At 37.1% G+C, this 13079-nt stretch overlaps 1 protein-coding gene across 8 annotated transcripts in view; it reads right to left on the bottom strand.

Annotated features, from left to right (window-relative positions):
* Positions 1–2172: 2172 nt before the first annotated feature.
* The window catches only part of MACIR (macrophage immunometabolism regulator), a 33649-nt gene continuing 22742 nt past the window's right edge, over positions 2173–13079 (bottom strand). For 5 of the 8 annotated variants that reach the window (XM_082378498.1, XM_082378499.1, XM_082378502.1 and 2 more), the window contains exons 2-4: positions 12631–12720; positions 6489–6538; positions 2173–4651 (exon numbers count right to left, since the gene is read on the bottom strand). In XM_082378498.1, the coding sequence (XP_082234624.1) occupies positions 4005–4628 (624 nt within the window). In that variant the 5' untranslated portion in view covers positions 4629–4651; positions 6489–6538; positions 12631–12720 and the 3' untranslated portion in view covers positions 2173–4004. Of the gene's footprint in view, positions 4652–6482; positions 6539–12630; positions 12721–13079 lie in introns of those variants that run through there. The other 3 variants (XR_014240876.1, XR_014240877.1, XM_082378503.1) reach the window with 2 other exon arrangements.

Below are 13079 nucleotides of genomic sequence, written 5' to 3'. Positions count from 1 at the left end.
ACGTAAAAGTTTGGTGAAGAATACTCTTCCTGGTGAATTAGACTTAAAGGTCAACATCATGGACCCAGTGTTCCCCTCCCTCTTTGCACCGGCACACAGTTAGAACCCTTTCTCGAGCATTCGGTAGCAACTTTTAAAGTGCCGCTAAACTTTTCCACAAAATCAAAAGCATCGAAGCTCTCTATTCCAGAAGCAACCCCAGCCAGGATCACTTAAGGATTCCACTGTCTGTGCAGCAACTCTTTCATTCCAGTAGATGTTGCGTTCTTCTGTTTAAAGAGTTCCCTTTTCTCATCCTGTGCTCTCCGATAAATCTGTACATCAAAGACAACCCCAAGATCGGGGTGACAACATTTAGGAGATCTGGTTTCAGATCTTTCCTCTGAAATAATTTAACAAAACCTGACACAAAGTCATTTTACCATGGCGAGAATACAAATTCAACATTTTCCCCCCAACTAAAGAAGTGACCTGTGAGCCCAGCAAACTCAAAATAACAAATCAAACCCATTCTTATTTTGTTTCTAGTAGTGTTCTCGTCAGCCAGAAAAATCCTTAATTTTTTTCTAATGTAGTGCATCACAAGAACCATTTCATAATTCTAAAACACACTACAAAGTAGAAGGTGCATCCTTAAGGGCTGACAACCTCCACTTCTAGCTTTATAATCATATTTATTATATTTCCAAGGCAATCTTCCTCATTCATTTCCATTACCCTAATTCAATTACATTGTTTAAAAAGGCAATTCTACTTAATACTTGCTGTCCTCTCTGCATTACAGTGACGTACATCCTTGCTCTCTCTCCACTCCAACTCTTCTAGAGCATTTACGCCATTTATGCTTGACAGTCTTGTCTCCTCCCTTCCATGTCTGAGAACAAACCACTTAGGCCACAGTCATTTCAAAGTTCCCTTAAAAAAATTTTAACGGCTATAATGGAATAAAAGCCCTTCCAAGACAAAAGTATGTTAGAATGAGAAAATTAGTAAACATAGGTTGCTTTTCCCAAGATCTCAAGTAATATTTTCTTCAGTGAAAGGCCGATTTGCCTTTAAAAGTTCACTTAGAATCTTCTAAAAGCTCCCACACCTCAAATATTGAAATCATTTAAATAAATATCTCAGGGAAGGAAAAGACACAGCGAGCCACACTTGGGCATTAAAGGGCACACGGGGCGATGGAGAGGACTCAATGGGTCTCAACAGTAGCCTAGCTGAGCCAGAGGCAGGAAGACATGGGGGTTCTGAACAGGTTTACATTTTAATCCGTCCCCATAGTCTTTTCTTCCCTGACTGCCGACGCTGGGAGCCCTGGAACCAGAAGTACAAATGCAGCAAAAGTCGAAGAGCAAAAGAAGCTCACCTGAGACTGAGGCAAGGACTGAACTCTATTACTACATTAATGCATCAGCTGAGCCTCTAAAACATGGTATTTTTGCCAAAAAAAAAATAATTAAAAGTTATGTGATACTGCAATGTATTTTAAGATAATATCAGCAGGTATATGATGGACAAAAGTATGCCCTGTTTAGTACAGAATATCAAATTGAATGAAAATGGAGGGAAAAAGAATTTAAAAATAGAAACCATATTAAAAGGCTAAAGAAAATGTGATTTTTTTTCCCCCCAGCTTAGAGATCCTCCCTAACCTTTTTTCTTGATAGGATACTACTACCTACTACTGGAGCATATGCACAAAGTGTAGGGAAAGCAAGACTGAGCTTGTGAAGGGGCTCTGCAAACACATTCTGAAAACCACTGACCTTGAGTTTCGAAACTTTCTTTCTAGGACACCAAACTTTAAATTATATATATTTACTAATCACATAATAGAAAATATATCTCAAACTTTTAACCTCCCCTCATTTTTGCTGCAGAGTTTCACACCTGTCTTTAAAAACAAAATGAAACAGCTACATATTTTTATTTAGCTTAAGAAATTATGTAGGCACATGGGCAGAGACAGATCTCACAGTCACACAGTTGTGTGACTCAACACATACCATTGCCATGAATACATCCTTTACCTTGAAATGTGAACGAGCACCAAATGTGAAATTATTATTTTATTTTAACAAAAATGGAATCTAAAAATAAGTGCTTCGGTGAATCCTTGAACAGTAACTGGCCTGTTGATGATGGACCTCTTTAAAGCACAACACAACAATGTGTGTTTATATCACCCTTTTATTTCATAGTTAGAAATAATACAGTTCCACAGGGTAAGTCATCAATAAATAATGGTGTTTAATCATTAAACGTAAAAATCCCAACTCTTTGGCATCTGACAGGATTCTATTTCTTGTCAAACTAATGACTGTATAGATATAGTTAATCTTAGTGATCATTCGTCAATACAATATGTTACAAAGGTGCAATTTACTTTAAAATGTACAATAGCTGAAAATTTCCAGCCCATCAAGAAATCTGATCAACTCAGTAAGATATGGGCCAACTTCCCTGAGGCTCTTTCACATGATTTGCCTCAGTGGAAGTATAATAAATGTTGATTAAGAGTTCCTAGGGTTTTCTAATACTTACTCTGCTCTAAACAGAGTTTGTCATTCATTCTGGCCAAAGAAAAGTCACAACTGCACCAGGAATGACCCACTCATTTAATTAAAAGGTGTTCTTATTTTATAAGCAAGATTACTAACACCTTAGAAACTCACAGCCCCCCAAATAAAATTTAAAATAAGGAGGTCTATGCTGCCAGAAATGCCAATTCAGTAATAAATTGCACCTTCAAGAGTCAAAAAAGAAAAAAAGAAATAGAAACTTTTACAAAAGGTACATTACATACATTTTTTTTTCAAAATATATTCAAGAATAGTTGAGCTGTATTTGTTACTAAAGCCAGGGCATTATTTCTTTAGCAACAAATTAAACCAGTGCAATTGACATAAATTGTTAAGTAATCCAGGATTAACCCATTAAAACTGCAGAAGCACTTTAGGCTCCTGCACTAATCCTAGAAAGTGGAATTTCAATGAGTGCCTGTGCTACACAGAACTAAAACTGAAATGACCCGATGCCATGCTGAATGGTATCACTTCATATTTAGTTTAAGCATTTGAGAGTAGAAATCATGAGTTCCTCTATTAGAGTTCCATTCACTTACAGAACATTCAGATGCAATCAGTATTATGCCTATAATCCACAATTTAAAGAATCCTTTCCATTTTAAAGTTCCAGATGATTCTTAAATTAGAAAATAAGCACTAAGGAAACTTTTTCAACTTATGAAAACTTCATATTGGAAACTTTCCTGTAAAGTTTCCCCCCACCCACTGTAAAATAAATACTTTGTATCCCAAATTTAATTTTATTAAGACACACTTTAATAACGCTATAAAGAAATATTTTACAGCCATAGAGATCAATAACTTTCCATGCGGAAATAAAAAATTCATTGCTCAATAATATTATTGAAGCAAGTGAAGAAAGATTATTCTCTTGTCAATTTGAAATGTTAATTTTTTTCAGTGCAAAACCAGTTATAAAATATTTAAACTCAATATTTAAAAATAAAACGTGGTCCAATTTAGCAATGTTCAAGTTCTAAATTTCATAAAACAAATCATTACATATATTTTATAGTAAAGTACAGAGATTAAAGAAGTACTTGAGTACTTAAGATATAAATTTCTAATGAATCATACCAAGTCAGCAACAACCAAGCAGATAACATTCCCAATTTGAATATCAGAATTTTAAAGACGATATTACTGTACCAAAGCCTTTTTCTTCCCAGCTAAAAAGCGATACAAACTAATGGTCAACATTCTGTTTTCCTTGCAGTTGCGTGCTCTAGAATGATTTCACCTTAAGTACCTGTGATTTCATTCCTGTATTCAAAATTTGATCCAATTTTTATGTTCCAGGAACACTTAGCTGATTTAACCATCTATAATGTAAAGAGTCCTGTACAGAGTACAACAGTGGAATTTTCAAGCCAAGTGTAGGCTGACCTAAACTGGTTTACATCCCCTGCAAGTCACTCATGTATTATTCCTAGCAAACACACGGTCCCCTCTGAGGGTTAGGTGTTGAAGCTGGTACTGTAGCACTTCTGTGTCAGCTGGCTCCTTGATGTTCATTTTATCTAGATTGAGGTAGTCCAGAGATTTGGAGTGAGCCCTCTTACCTTTAAGAAGACAGAGAGGCAGAGGCCCATGGAGGGCCTTATAAGGTTCATAAGGTAAAGATTTAGTGCACTTGTCTCCTGAGCTGGGCATCCGCCTTCGCCTCCTGCCATTGACAGCTGGAATCTCGTACGGCTGGTAGTACCTACTTCTGGTTTTATACAAACGAGAGGAACGAGCAAGTCCTGCATCCAGCTGCTTGGCGCGCAAGGAAGGCATGGCTTCCCCCTTACTCTCCTCACCTCCGGTGCACTTCTGGGCTAACTTCAGGAGCTCCTCACCAGTCGCGAAGCCAACCAAATAATTAGAGTCCATGTGGAGGATCTGGTAGCCTGACACAGTCCGGCGCATCGGCGAGCACGGAGTGCTGGAACAGCGGGGCTTCTCCACCTCTGCCTTTCCCGGGGAGCTCACCTCGGCCGCGGGCAAGGGCAGGGTGGTCAGGGTACTTCTGGACTCTCCATTAACATCTACTTCCATTTTAGGCACCAGTCTGCACACTCCTAAAAGCAGACAGACTCAGATTAGAAGAGTGTAACGCTCAGAACCTCGGGCCAAGCTGGGTGGTTTGAGAAGGCTCAGGGAGCATGAAGTTAACACCGGCCTGAAAAACAGCCAATGTACATCTGACAGATTTTTATCTATGTCTATTACATGTTCCACAGCGAGCATGAAATGACTACTACTTCTCTGCCTTCAAGAACTCAAAGGCAGGTTAAATTAAAGTCTGAAGGACTACTGAAAGGTTCATATGAAGAAGCGTTAACAGAAAACAACAGCAATACTTCTCTAAATGCAGCGCTCCATTCACTCACACAAAGTTTATTCCTTGATGCGATTATTCAGCAAATCAAATACAGAGCTCAACATAACGAAGCAAATAAAAATAATCCTACACAATTTCACAAGAATCCACACAATATTTCCAACATAAAAATTAAGTTTAAAATTAACCCTTCAACTGTGTTTAAGGGGCATACAATAAAAGATAAAAGCTGATCAATTTCTCCAAAGAATCCAATTTAGACCTAAACAAATTTTTAAGGTATGGAGGAGTCTTAAGGGAAGGTTCCCACAAACCTTGTAAATGTTCCTTATTCCATATCTCCAATCAATTATTTAAAGAAAACCATTTTGTAATTTAAAAGTTAATCCTAAATCCAGTAAATCAGGCCATTTTTAATATTAAACATATATCAAAATCAAATGTTATTTGACTATTTAATCCTAAAATATACCACAGATTTGACAGTTATTTTATTCTGCAACACCTAAGACAGTGCACTTTTGAATAGTTTGGTAAATGGCAGAACAATTCACAATGAATACTAATATTATTTATTCATCACAATGATCACATTACATAATTTGGAAAACCCCAGCAACCAGAAGTACCACAAACAATGGCCAGGTTCCTAGAAACTTGTAGATAAATCGAATTTTGGAAAATAAAATCCAAGGGAAACTGAGTGACAATGTCACTTCTGATAAACTTTACTTCTACTTGATCTTCAATTAGAAGTAGGTAGCACAGTTTTAAATGTCTCAGATCACTAATTAAAACGATGTCAACTGATAACATGTCAAAAAAAATGTGATTTTAAGATTAAATATTTATTGAATTAGGCTATTATATTAAATAACTCTCACGAATCCCTTTGTAAAACAAATAACCTTTTCCTAATTGAATCATTTTCTAAAATTTGGATATTCATTCAAAATCTAAGCAATCAGAAAGCTAAAAAAAAAAAAGTCCCAACCTTATTCCTTCATTTGCATGCTGTATTTTCTTTTCCCTCATTAGAAAATAAATAAACCAAGACTATGAAGAAGTTACCAGATGCCATCCTGTCCTCACTATGGTCCACACATCTCTAGTACAACTGAAAACTAATATCAAGAATGATTCCTGAGATAAAGTAAATGTCAAAGGGATCCATATAGTTTTGCTTATTACTTATGTTTTACTCTAAATCTTAGACTATTTCCAATTTTAATTTAACCAAAATACCTTAGTCCCTCAACACTTCTAGATTTAAATTAATTGGCTTTATTCTATTTTATTAATGTAAAAATAAATTTATATTTAATTGCATAATTTATTTCTCTGTTGAGAAGATGGGAATAGGAGGTGACCACCATGCATACTTTGATATGCATGCAAAAACCTGAAGATTTCTCATCTAATAAACTTTAGAGGGCCATATGAAACCTCATCAGATTTTATGCTGAACAAACAAATGTTTACTCTAAGCCAAATGACAAATTAATCCTTCCTTTCCCATTAATTCTGCAGTCCAGAAAGAGCACAAGAGGACAGATCCAAGGCCTCCAACATACCTAACCTGACAGGCAGCTACAGGCGGGAAGTGTTTCTCTGATACTTCATTCTGAAAGAGAAGGAGAGGAGGGTCAGTGAAACCTAAATAATCAGGGCTGTGGAGGAGATGGAGACCACCCAAGGAGAGTTACCTAGGTGGTGACACTCAAGCAATCAGTCCACATTAAGTGACACACCGGTCTAGGTTTCTTCCAAATCTGGCAGTCCATGACAGTCCATGGATTTCCACCAGTCACTGGTACATTATAAACTTCCTAAAATTCATGAATTCACACTTCACCCGTTCTGAATTGGGTGATAATTCAAAAAGAGGCTAAGCTGGAAGTCATCTTATTTGCCCCTTAGTATAAAAATTGCTAAGCAAGCTAACAGTGTGCAAAGTCACAGTAAAGAAGAGTGGGCACAGCCTTCTCTGGTCAACGCAATCATCAGAAGTTTGCTCCCTCACTAAGTCAATCCTGCTCCATCAAGGCAGTCCAAGAGGAATACTTAGAATCTCTAGGGGTTGAGGATAATGAATGGCAGGATACAAAAATTTGAGAGAAAAAGCCAGAAATTATACACCAGCTTAAAAATAAGTACCTGGAAAATTAGAAAAGTGAAGAAAGTGAGTGAGACAATGTATAAAGGTCAAGATTTGATGTGACAAGAAAAAGACACTTCTGTTAGATGAGTAACTATGACTGGTTAAGTTTCCAGCAGCCAAAACACCATAAAAAATATCACCTGGCTTGGGCAAAACTATCCAACAGGATCTTCAGACATCTAACCTGATAGACAATGATTTAACCTAGATTGTTCAGCAGAAAATGTAGTTTAAGAACTCTGGAAATTTCAACCAAGCAGCCTACCATACTTTAAGAAAACTTACCATATGTAAGAAACCTACTACACTTTACTAATGCAAACAACACACTCCCTGTAGAAAACACTACTTAACCAGAAAGTTAAAGAAATAAGCATTTCTAATATCCTCTAACAAAAATTTTTAACCTAGGAACTAAGGATCAATACTCTATGTAACACTTCTGAATGAGAGTCCTGCTGTACTGGAACATGAAAAAGCTCATTTTAGGTATTACATACATAATAGCTGCTGCCTGCTGAACCTCTGATGAGTAATTCTCAGGGCTGGAAAACTGCAGTTTTTAGTTATAAAACCTCAGGACTCCTGCTCCAAACAATTGCATATTCTCAGAACTAGCAGCTCTTTGAGGTGGTTTCGTGGTCTCTGTAGCATACTGTCCTATATACAGGAATATCTTCAGATCTTGACACTCATGTAGGAATATGAATGGTTCAACCAGGACTCAGCAAATTGCATAGATTTTAAAAAATGATCCTTTTTACTTATATTTTGCCTCTCTAAAGAACATCTACTGTGGGGCACTAAGAAAGCTATGTGGAGGCTAGCTGATTGGCAAGTAAGTATTTCATTTTTAGCTGGAAAGAGTGCTAAGCAGCATAACCTTCCATTCCTCGATGCGACCGAAAACAAAACTTTTTATGCTATTAAATTGCCGAAAATTTCCTGAGTAGATTTAAATATTGGAGCAAGATCCCGAGAGCAGTTACACAATCAACGTTTACTTATCTTTTTAATGGGCAGAAGTAGTGTAGGTACTGTCCCATCAGAAGAGGGGGAAGTACCCTCTAAAAAGATGGGGGTGACGTGAAAGACAATAAAGACTGAAAGGTCTCAAAGTCAGCATATATGAATGTCCAATAATTTTCACTGCAAAATTTCTTATTTAAGGCATTCATCAGGGAACTCGGCTACCGTGACTACGTCGGGTGTAGCCTGTGTTAGCAGTATATTCTTTCTATTTTTTTTTTTAAGTAACTTTTATTTATTTATTTATTTATTTATTTATGGCTGTGTTGGGTCTTCGTTTCTGTGCGAGGGCTTTCTCCAGTTGTGGCGAGCGGGGGCCACTCTTCATCGCGGTGCGCGGGCCTCTCACTATCGCGGCCCCTCCCACTACGGGGCACAGGCTCCAGACGCGCAGGCTCAGTAGTTGTGGCTCACGGGCCCAGCCGCTCCGCGGCATGTGGGATCTTCCCAGACCAGGGCTCGAACCCGTGTCCCCTGCATTGGCAGGCGGATTCTCAACCACTGCGCCACCAGGGAAGCCCAGCAGTATATTCTTTGTATTTTACCATGAAAACTCTGCTTATGGGTTTGTTATTTTTAACAATATTCATGACTAAGCATTTTGTTTTATATTCTAAAATAAAACTTGTATCAAAAAAACATACTGCCAAGATAAACAATTACAAAGCACTCTCTGTAAATATTGCAGGTATACGTGCAACAGGCACCACACCCACTGCATCCTTAAGAATAAATGTGAACCGAGAAATCAGGCCCACTGCTAACTTCTGCACCGCAGAGCACTACAAATTGGAGACCAGCAACAGAGACCCTTACTGTTTCCATTAATGCCTTTCATATGCAGTTTAGAGCAAAAATAAAAACTGGAAACAGAAAATATGATACCAGAAGCAGCAATATTCTGTGGAATAGAGTCTAGAACAGAAAATGCAACAAGCATAAAAAAGTCAACTTGTAGCTGAACACTGCTTTTATAACTGAGTTTCATAAACAAGTACCAGAAACAACTGTAATTTTTTTAAATGACACCTAAGGGTCTTCAATATCAAAGTCCCTCACAATCCAATCAGCAACAGTGGCACTCAAGTATATTTATACAGCACAGGGAAGACCTGGCAATGTTCACAGGCACCACTCTGTTTCTTTGAAATATATGAGGACTCCAAACTAGACAACGCTAAACAAGGAAACACTTTAATATTTACCAGGAAAATGTACACAGTGTACATTTTAAAAACACTGGGTACAGCATGCAATTGTGAAGTTTAGCTGAAACTAAAGCAAAAAGTCCAAACCACAACACACATGTAGGGGAACCTGATGCATCAAGACCAGCACATTCAAAAGACCGTGACCATGTGGAATCTACTCAGCTCTGAACCCCCTCCAAGAGGCCAAATTTCCTATACATTGGGCACCAGGAGCAACATTTTGAAAATATAACATAGATGCCTCAGCTCCTTAGACCAGCTCTGAAAATAGCTGATAAGTTTCACAACTACTATACAAAGAATTCTTTTGAGAAGTACTGCATTCTGGAAGTGGTTTTTTTTTTAATCAGGCTTATCAAAGTAAGTCACCCTCTGTAATCAAAAAACTGCTCCAGTATGCTTGAACCGTTTTTAGCAACACATAGCAACAAAATTTAAGACAAAACAGATGTAACATAACTGTCTAAATATACAGAACAAAAATACCATGTGAACAAAATCCTTTTCAAGAGGTACCTGAAACGAACCATTCAGAACAGAGTCATTCCTTGGGAAATGGAGTCCTTCCTAAGCATGACCATTATCAGTCCAGTGATATCTAGAACCATCTAATTTTAGTGCCAGAGTCATCTAGGAGTTCACTTTCCCAGAACCTCCGATTACAGAGAAGAGGACTTGTAAGCCGTGAAGGCAAGGGCCTACCCCGAGCCAGGTGTGCAGTTCCAGGTCTCCTGGCTTCAAGTCCAGTTCTCCTTCAATGTCATCATGCTGTGCCTCTAGCACATGGTTCCCAAAGCTGTCTACACACTGACACATCCAAGGAGCTTCAATAAATGATGTCTGTGCTCTATCCCAGATCTGTGACTTAAATCATCTGGGGCGTAGCCTGGGCTCTGACATTTTTAAAAGATACCGCAGGTGATTCTAATATGCAGACATGTTTGGGAACTTGTCTTACAGACATAGAACTTAACAGATAGAAGAATTTCACTCCTGTAAGTTCCTGCCTTCTTTTCCTTAATCAGTAATTATAGTCACATTAGTGAATATCGTTTTTGGCTGCTTCCGACTGCTAACAACCTATCCCTAAGGCCTTCTAATTTACTGTTTCTAATCCACTGCTGTGCTTAAAAAACATCTGCTAATCAAACTTGTTAAAACTGGATATAAAATATAAATAAATTAATGCACTGAATGAGAATTGGGCTTCTTCATCTGCACATACTTTGGTATAGTTATAGTTATTTTAGCTTCTTAGAAGCCTCTGTCAGGTACAGCTGCTTTGGATCACAGTTGGGCAATTTCTTATAAAGTTAAATAAATGCTTATTAAACAACCCACCCACCTTACCTGTAGGTATTTACCTAAGAAAACTGAAAATATATGTTCACACAAAGACCTGAACATGAATGTTTATGACAGTTTCATTCATAACCACAAAAAAAACTGGAAACAATCCAAACATCCACCAACAGGGTAACAGACAAAGAGACTGTGGTGCATGTATAAAATGGAATACCACTCAGCAATGAAAAGGAACAAACCAGGATTACACTAAGTGAAAGAAGCAGACAGAAAATGTTATATACTCTGTGATTCCATTTATATGACATTCTGGAAAAGGTAAAACTGCTGGGACAGAAATCAATCGATGGCTGCCAAGGGCTGAGGCTGGGAGGAGAGGGCATACTACAAAGGGGCACAAGGGAATTTGGGGGGGATGAAAATATTCTATACATTGACACTACACAAACGGCTACATTTGTCAAAAGTCATCAAACTATACACCTTAAAAGGGTGAATTTTACTGTATATAAATTATACTTCAATAAACCTGACTTTAAAAATAAGCCTGTCACACCAAGTTTTTGATGGTCCTCCAAATTTTAAAATTCTTTAAAATCCTTCTGTGGACTTCCTTGGCAGTCCAGTGGTTAAGACTCCATGCTTCCAGTGCAGGGGGCAAGGGTTCAATCCCTGGTCAGGGAACTACTATCCCACATACCATGCAGTGTGGCCAAAAAAAAAATCCTTCTGATACTGTTTAATCCCAGAATCCAAAGGAATCTTAATGGTTGTCCAGTCTATGCTTGAACACCTTCAATGACAGGTAACTCACCACCTCTCAAGTTGGTTCATTTCCCCTTTTGCAGCTCTGCTAGAATGGTTTTTTATTTACATATATAAGTACATCTTTAACTATGCATACATACATATGTACACATATATGTATACTGTATGGAGAGAGACATACATACACACACATTTCTGTAGCTTCTACTCATTGTTCCTTGTTTTGTGCTTTATTTCAATTGAATGAGTTAATGACCCAGCCACATCATTTCTTATTCAATATCCTCTAAAAGTACTTTGTACCTATAGTTCTCAAACTTTTTGCTCTCTTCCTCAAAACTGAAAACTTTAGTTATGCTTCCATTTTTCAATGTCTTAAATTACATTTGATAAATTTGACAGGTTATATCTATTAAATGAAACAACAGTGTTTGTTTTTCCCCCATCATTCTTTTGAATTATTCTACTGCTGACTGCTAATTTGGAGATCACTTACTATGAAACTGCTTTTTCAAAACATTATAACCACTCTACGTGATTCAAAGCCAGGACCTACAAAGATATTGAGCAAGTAGAATAACATACCAAAGCATGAACTCACACTAATATAATTTTTTAAATGCTAAAAAGGTCATTATTAAATTTTTTCCCCTTCAAAGACCTGGAGCCACATGGACAACTGTGTCAGCCCAGGTACACAGACACACTGAAAAAAGACAACTAAAGAAAGACAACAACAGCACTGCCTATTTTTAACAGTTTAAATTCATGGTGTGATAAAAGGAACGTCACACTTGCAGTAAACTGAGAAACGACTAAGTGAAAATGATATTCCTTTCAGTTACTTGTTTGCCATTCTTTACGTATAATACACAACCAAACCTTCTGCAAATTACTTCACCAATCTTTGGAGATTAACAGTTTTACTAAAATTTCCCTGAAATTAGAGCAACTGTCTCTTTACTATATTTCAAAATATTATTCCATAAGACCTCCTTTATCTTACAAGAATAAAAAAAGGAAAATCTACTCAAAAGGTCAAACATTTCAATTATAATAACGTTAGCATTTTGTAATAATAATTTCAGTTCTCACTATTAAAAATTTCATAATTACACTATATATATTTATAATAATATACTGACATTTCACACTCATCTGGTTTATATAGTACTTAAAACACATTATAGTATTATGTTCATACAACGGGTTAACAAACAGAAAAAGCAAAATATAACTCACCAGCCTAAATCCCAGAAGATGTCACTGTACAATTTCCAATGAGTCCCAAGGGAACACAGGCATAATACTTTTTCTGCTCTACTCCAGATACTAAACATGAAATATAAAAATAAACCTTTAATTTAACAAGTAACACAACTTATAAAGCAGTTATATCAATTCTAACTGCAAAGCATGATGAAGCAGGAGATACTAACACCAGGTACAGGTTACATAGGATACAATATTAATTAATTAAAGTAATTTTGAGTTTGTTCAGGTAAATGCAACCTCAAACATTTTATCATGCTTGTTTCTCTGTATTCTGTTGCTTAAACTCTACCTGGAGACTAATAGTAGCTACCAGGGCTAAATGAAGAGCCAAGAAAACTTAGGGGTTTAAATGTTGGTTCCACCGTCCAAATCCTATTCATGTGTTCAACAGATTTGCAGTATCCTATGGAAAATAT

Source organism: Balaenoptera borealis (genome assembly GCF_965194805.1).
Source record: "Balaenoptera borealis genome assembly, chromosome: 2".
NCBI lineage: Eukaryota > Metazoa > Chordata > Mammalia > Artiodactyla > Balaenopteridae > Balaenoptera > Balaenoptera borealis.
The sequence above is the reverse complement of the archived record's forward strand: the minus strand, read 5'-3'. Positions and strand labels throughout refer to the sequence as shown.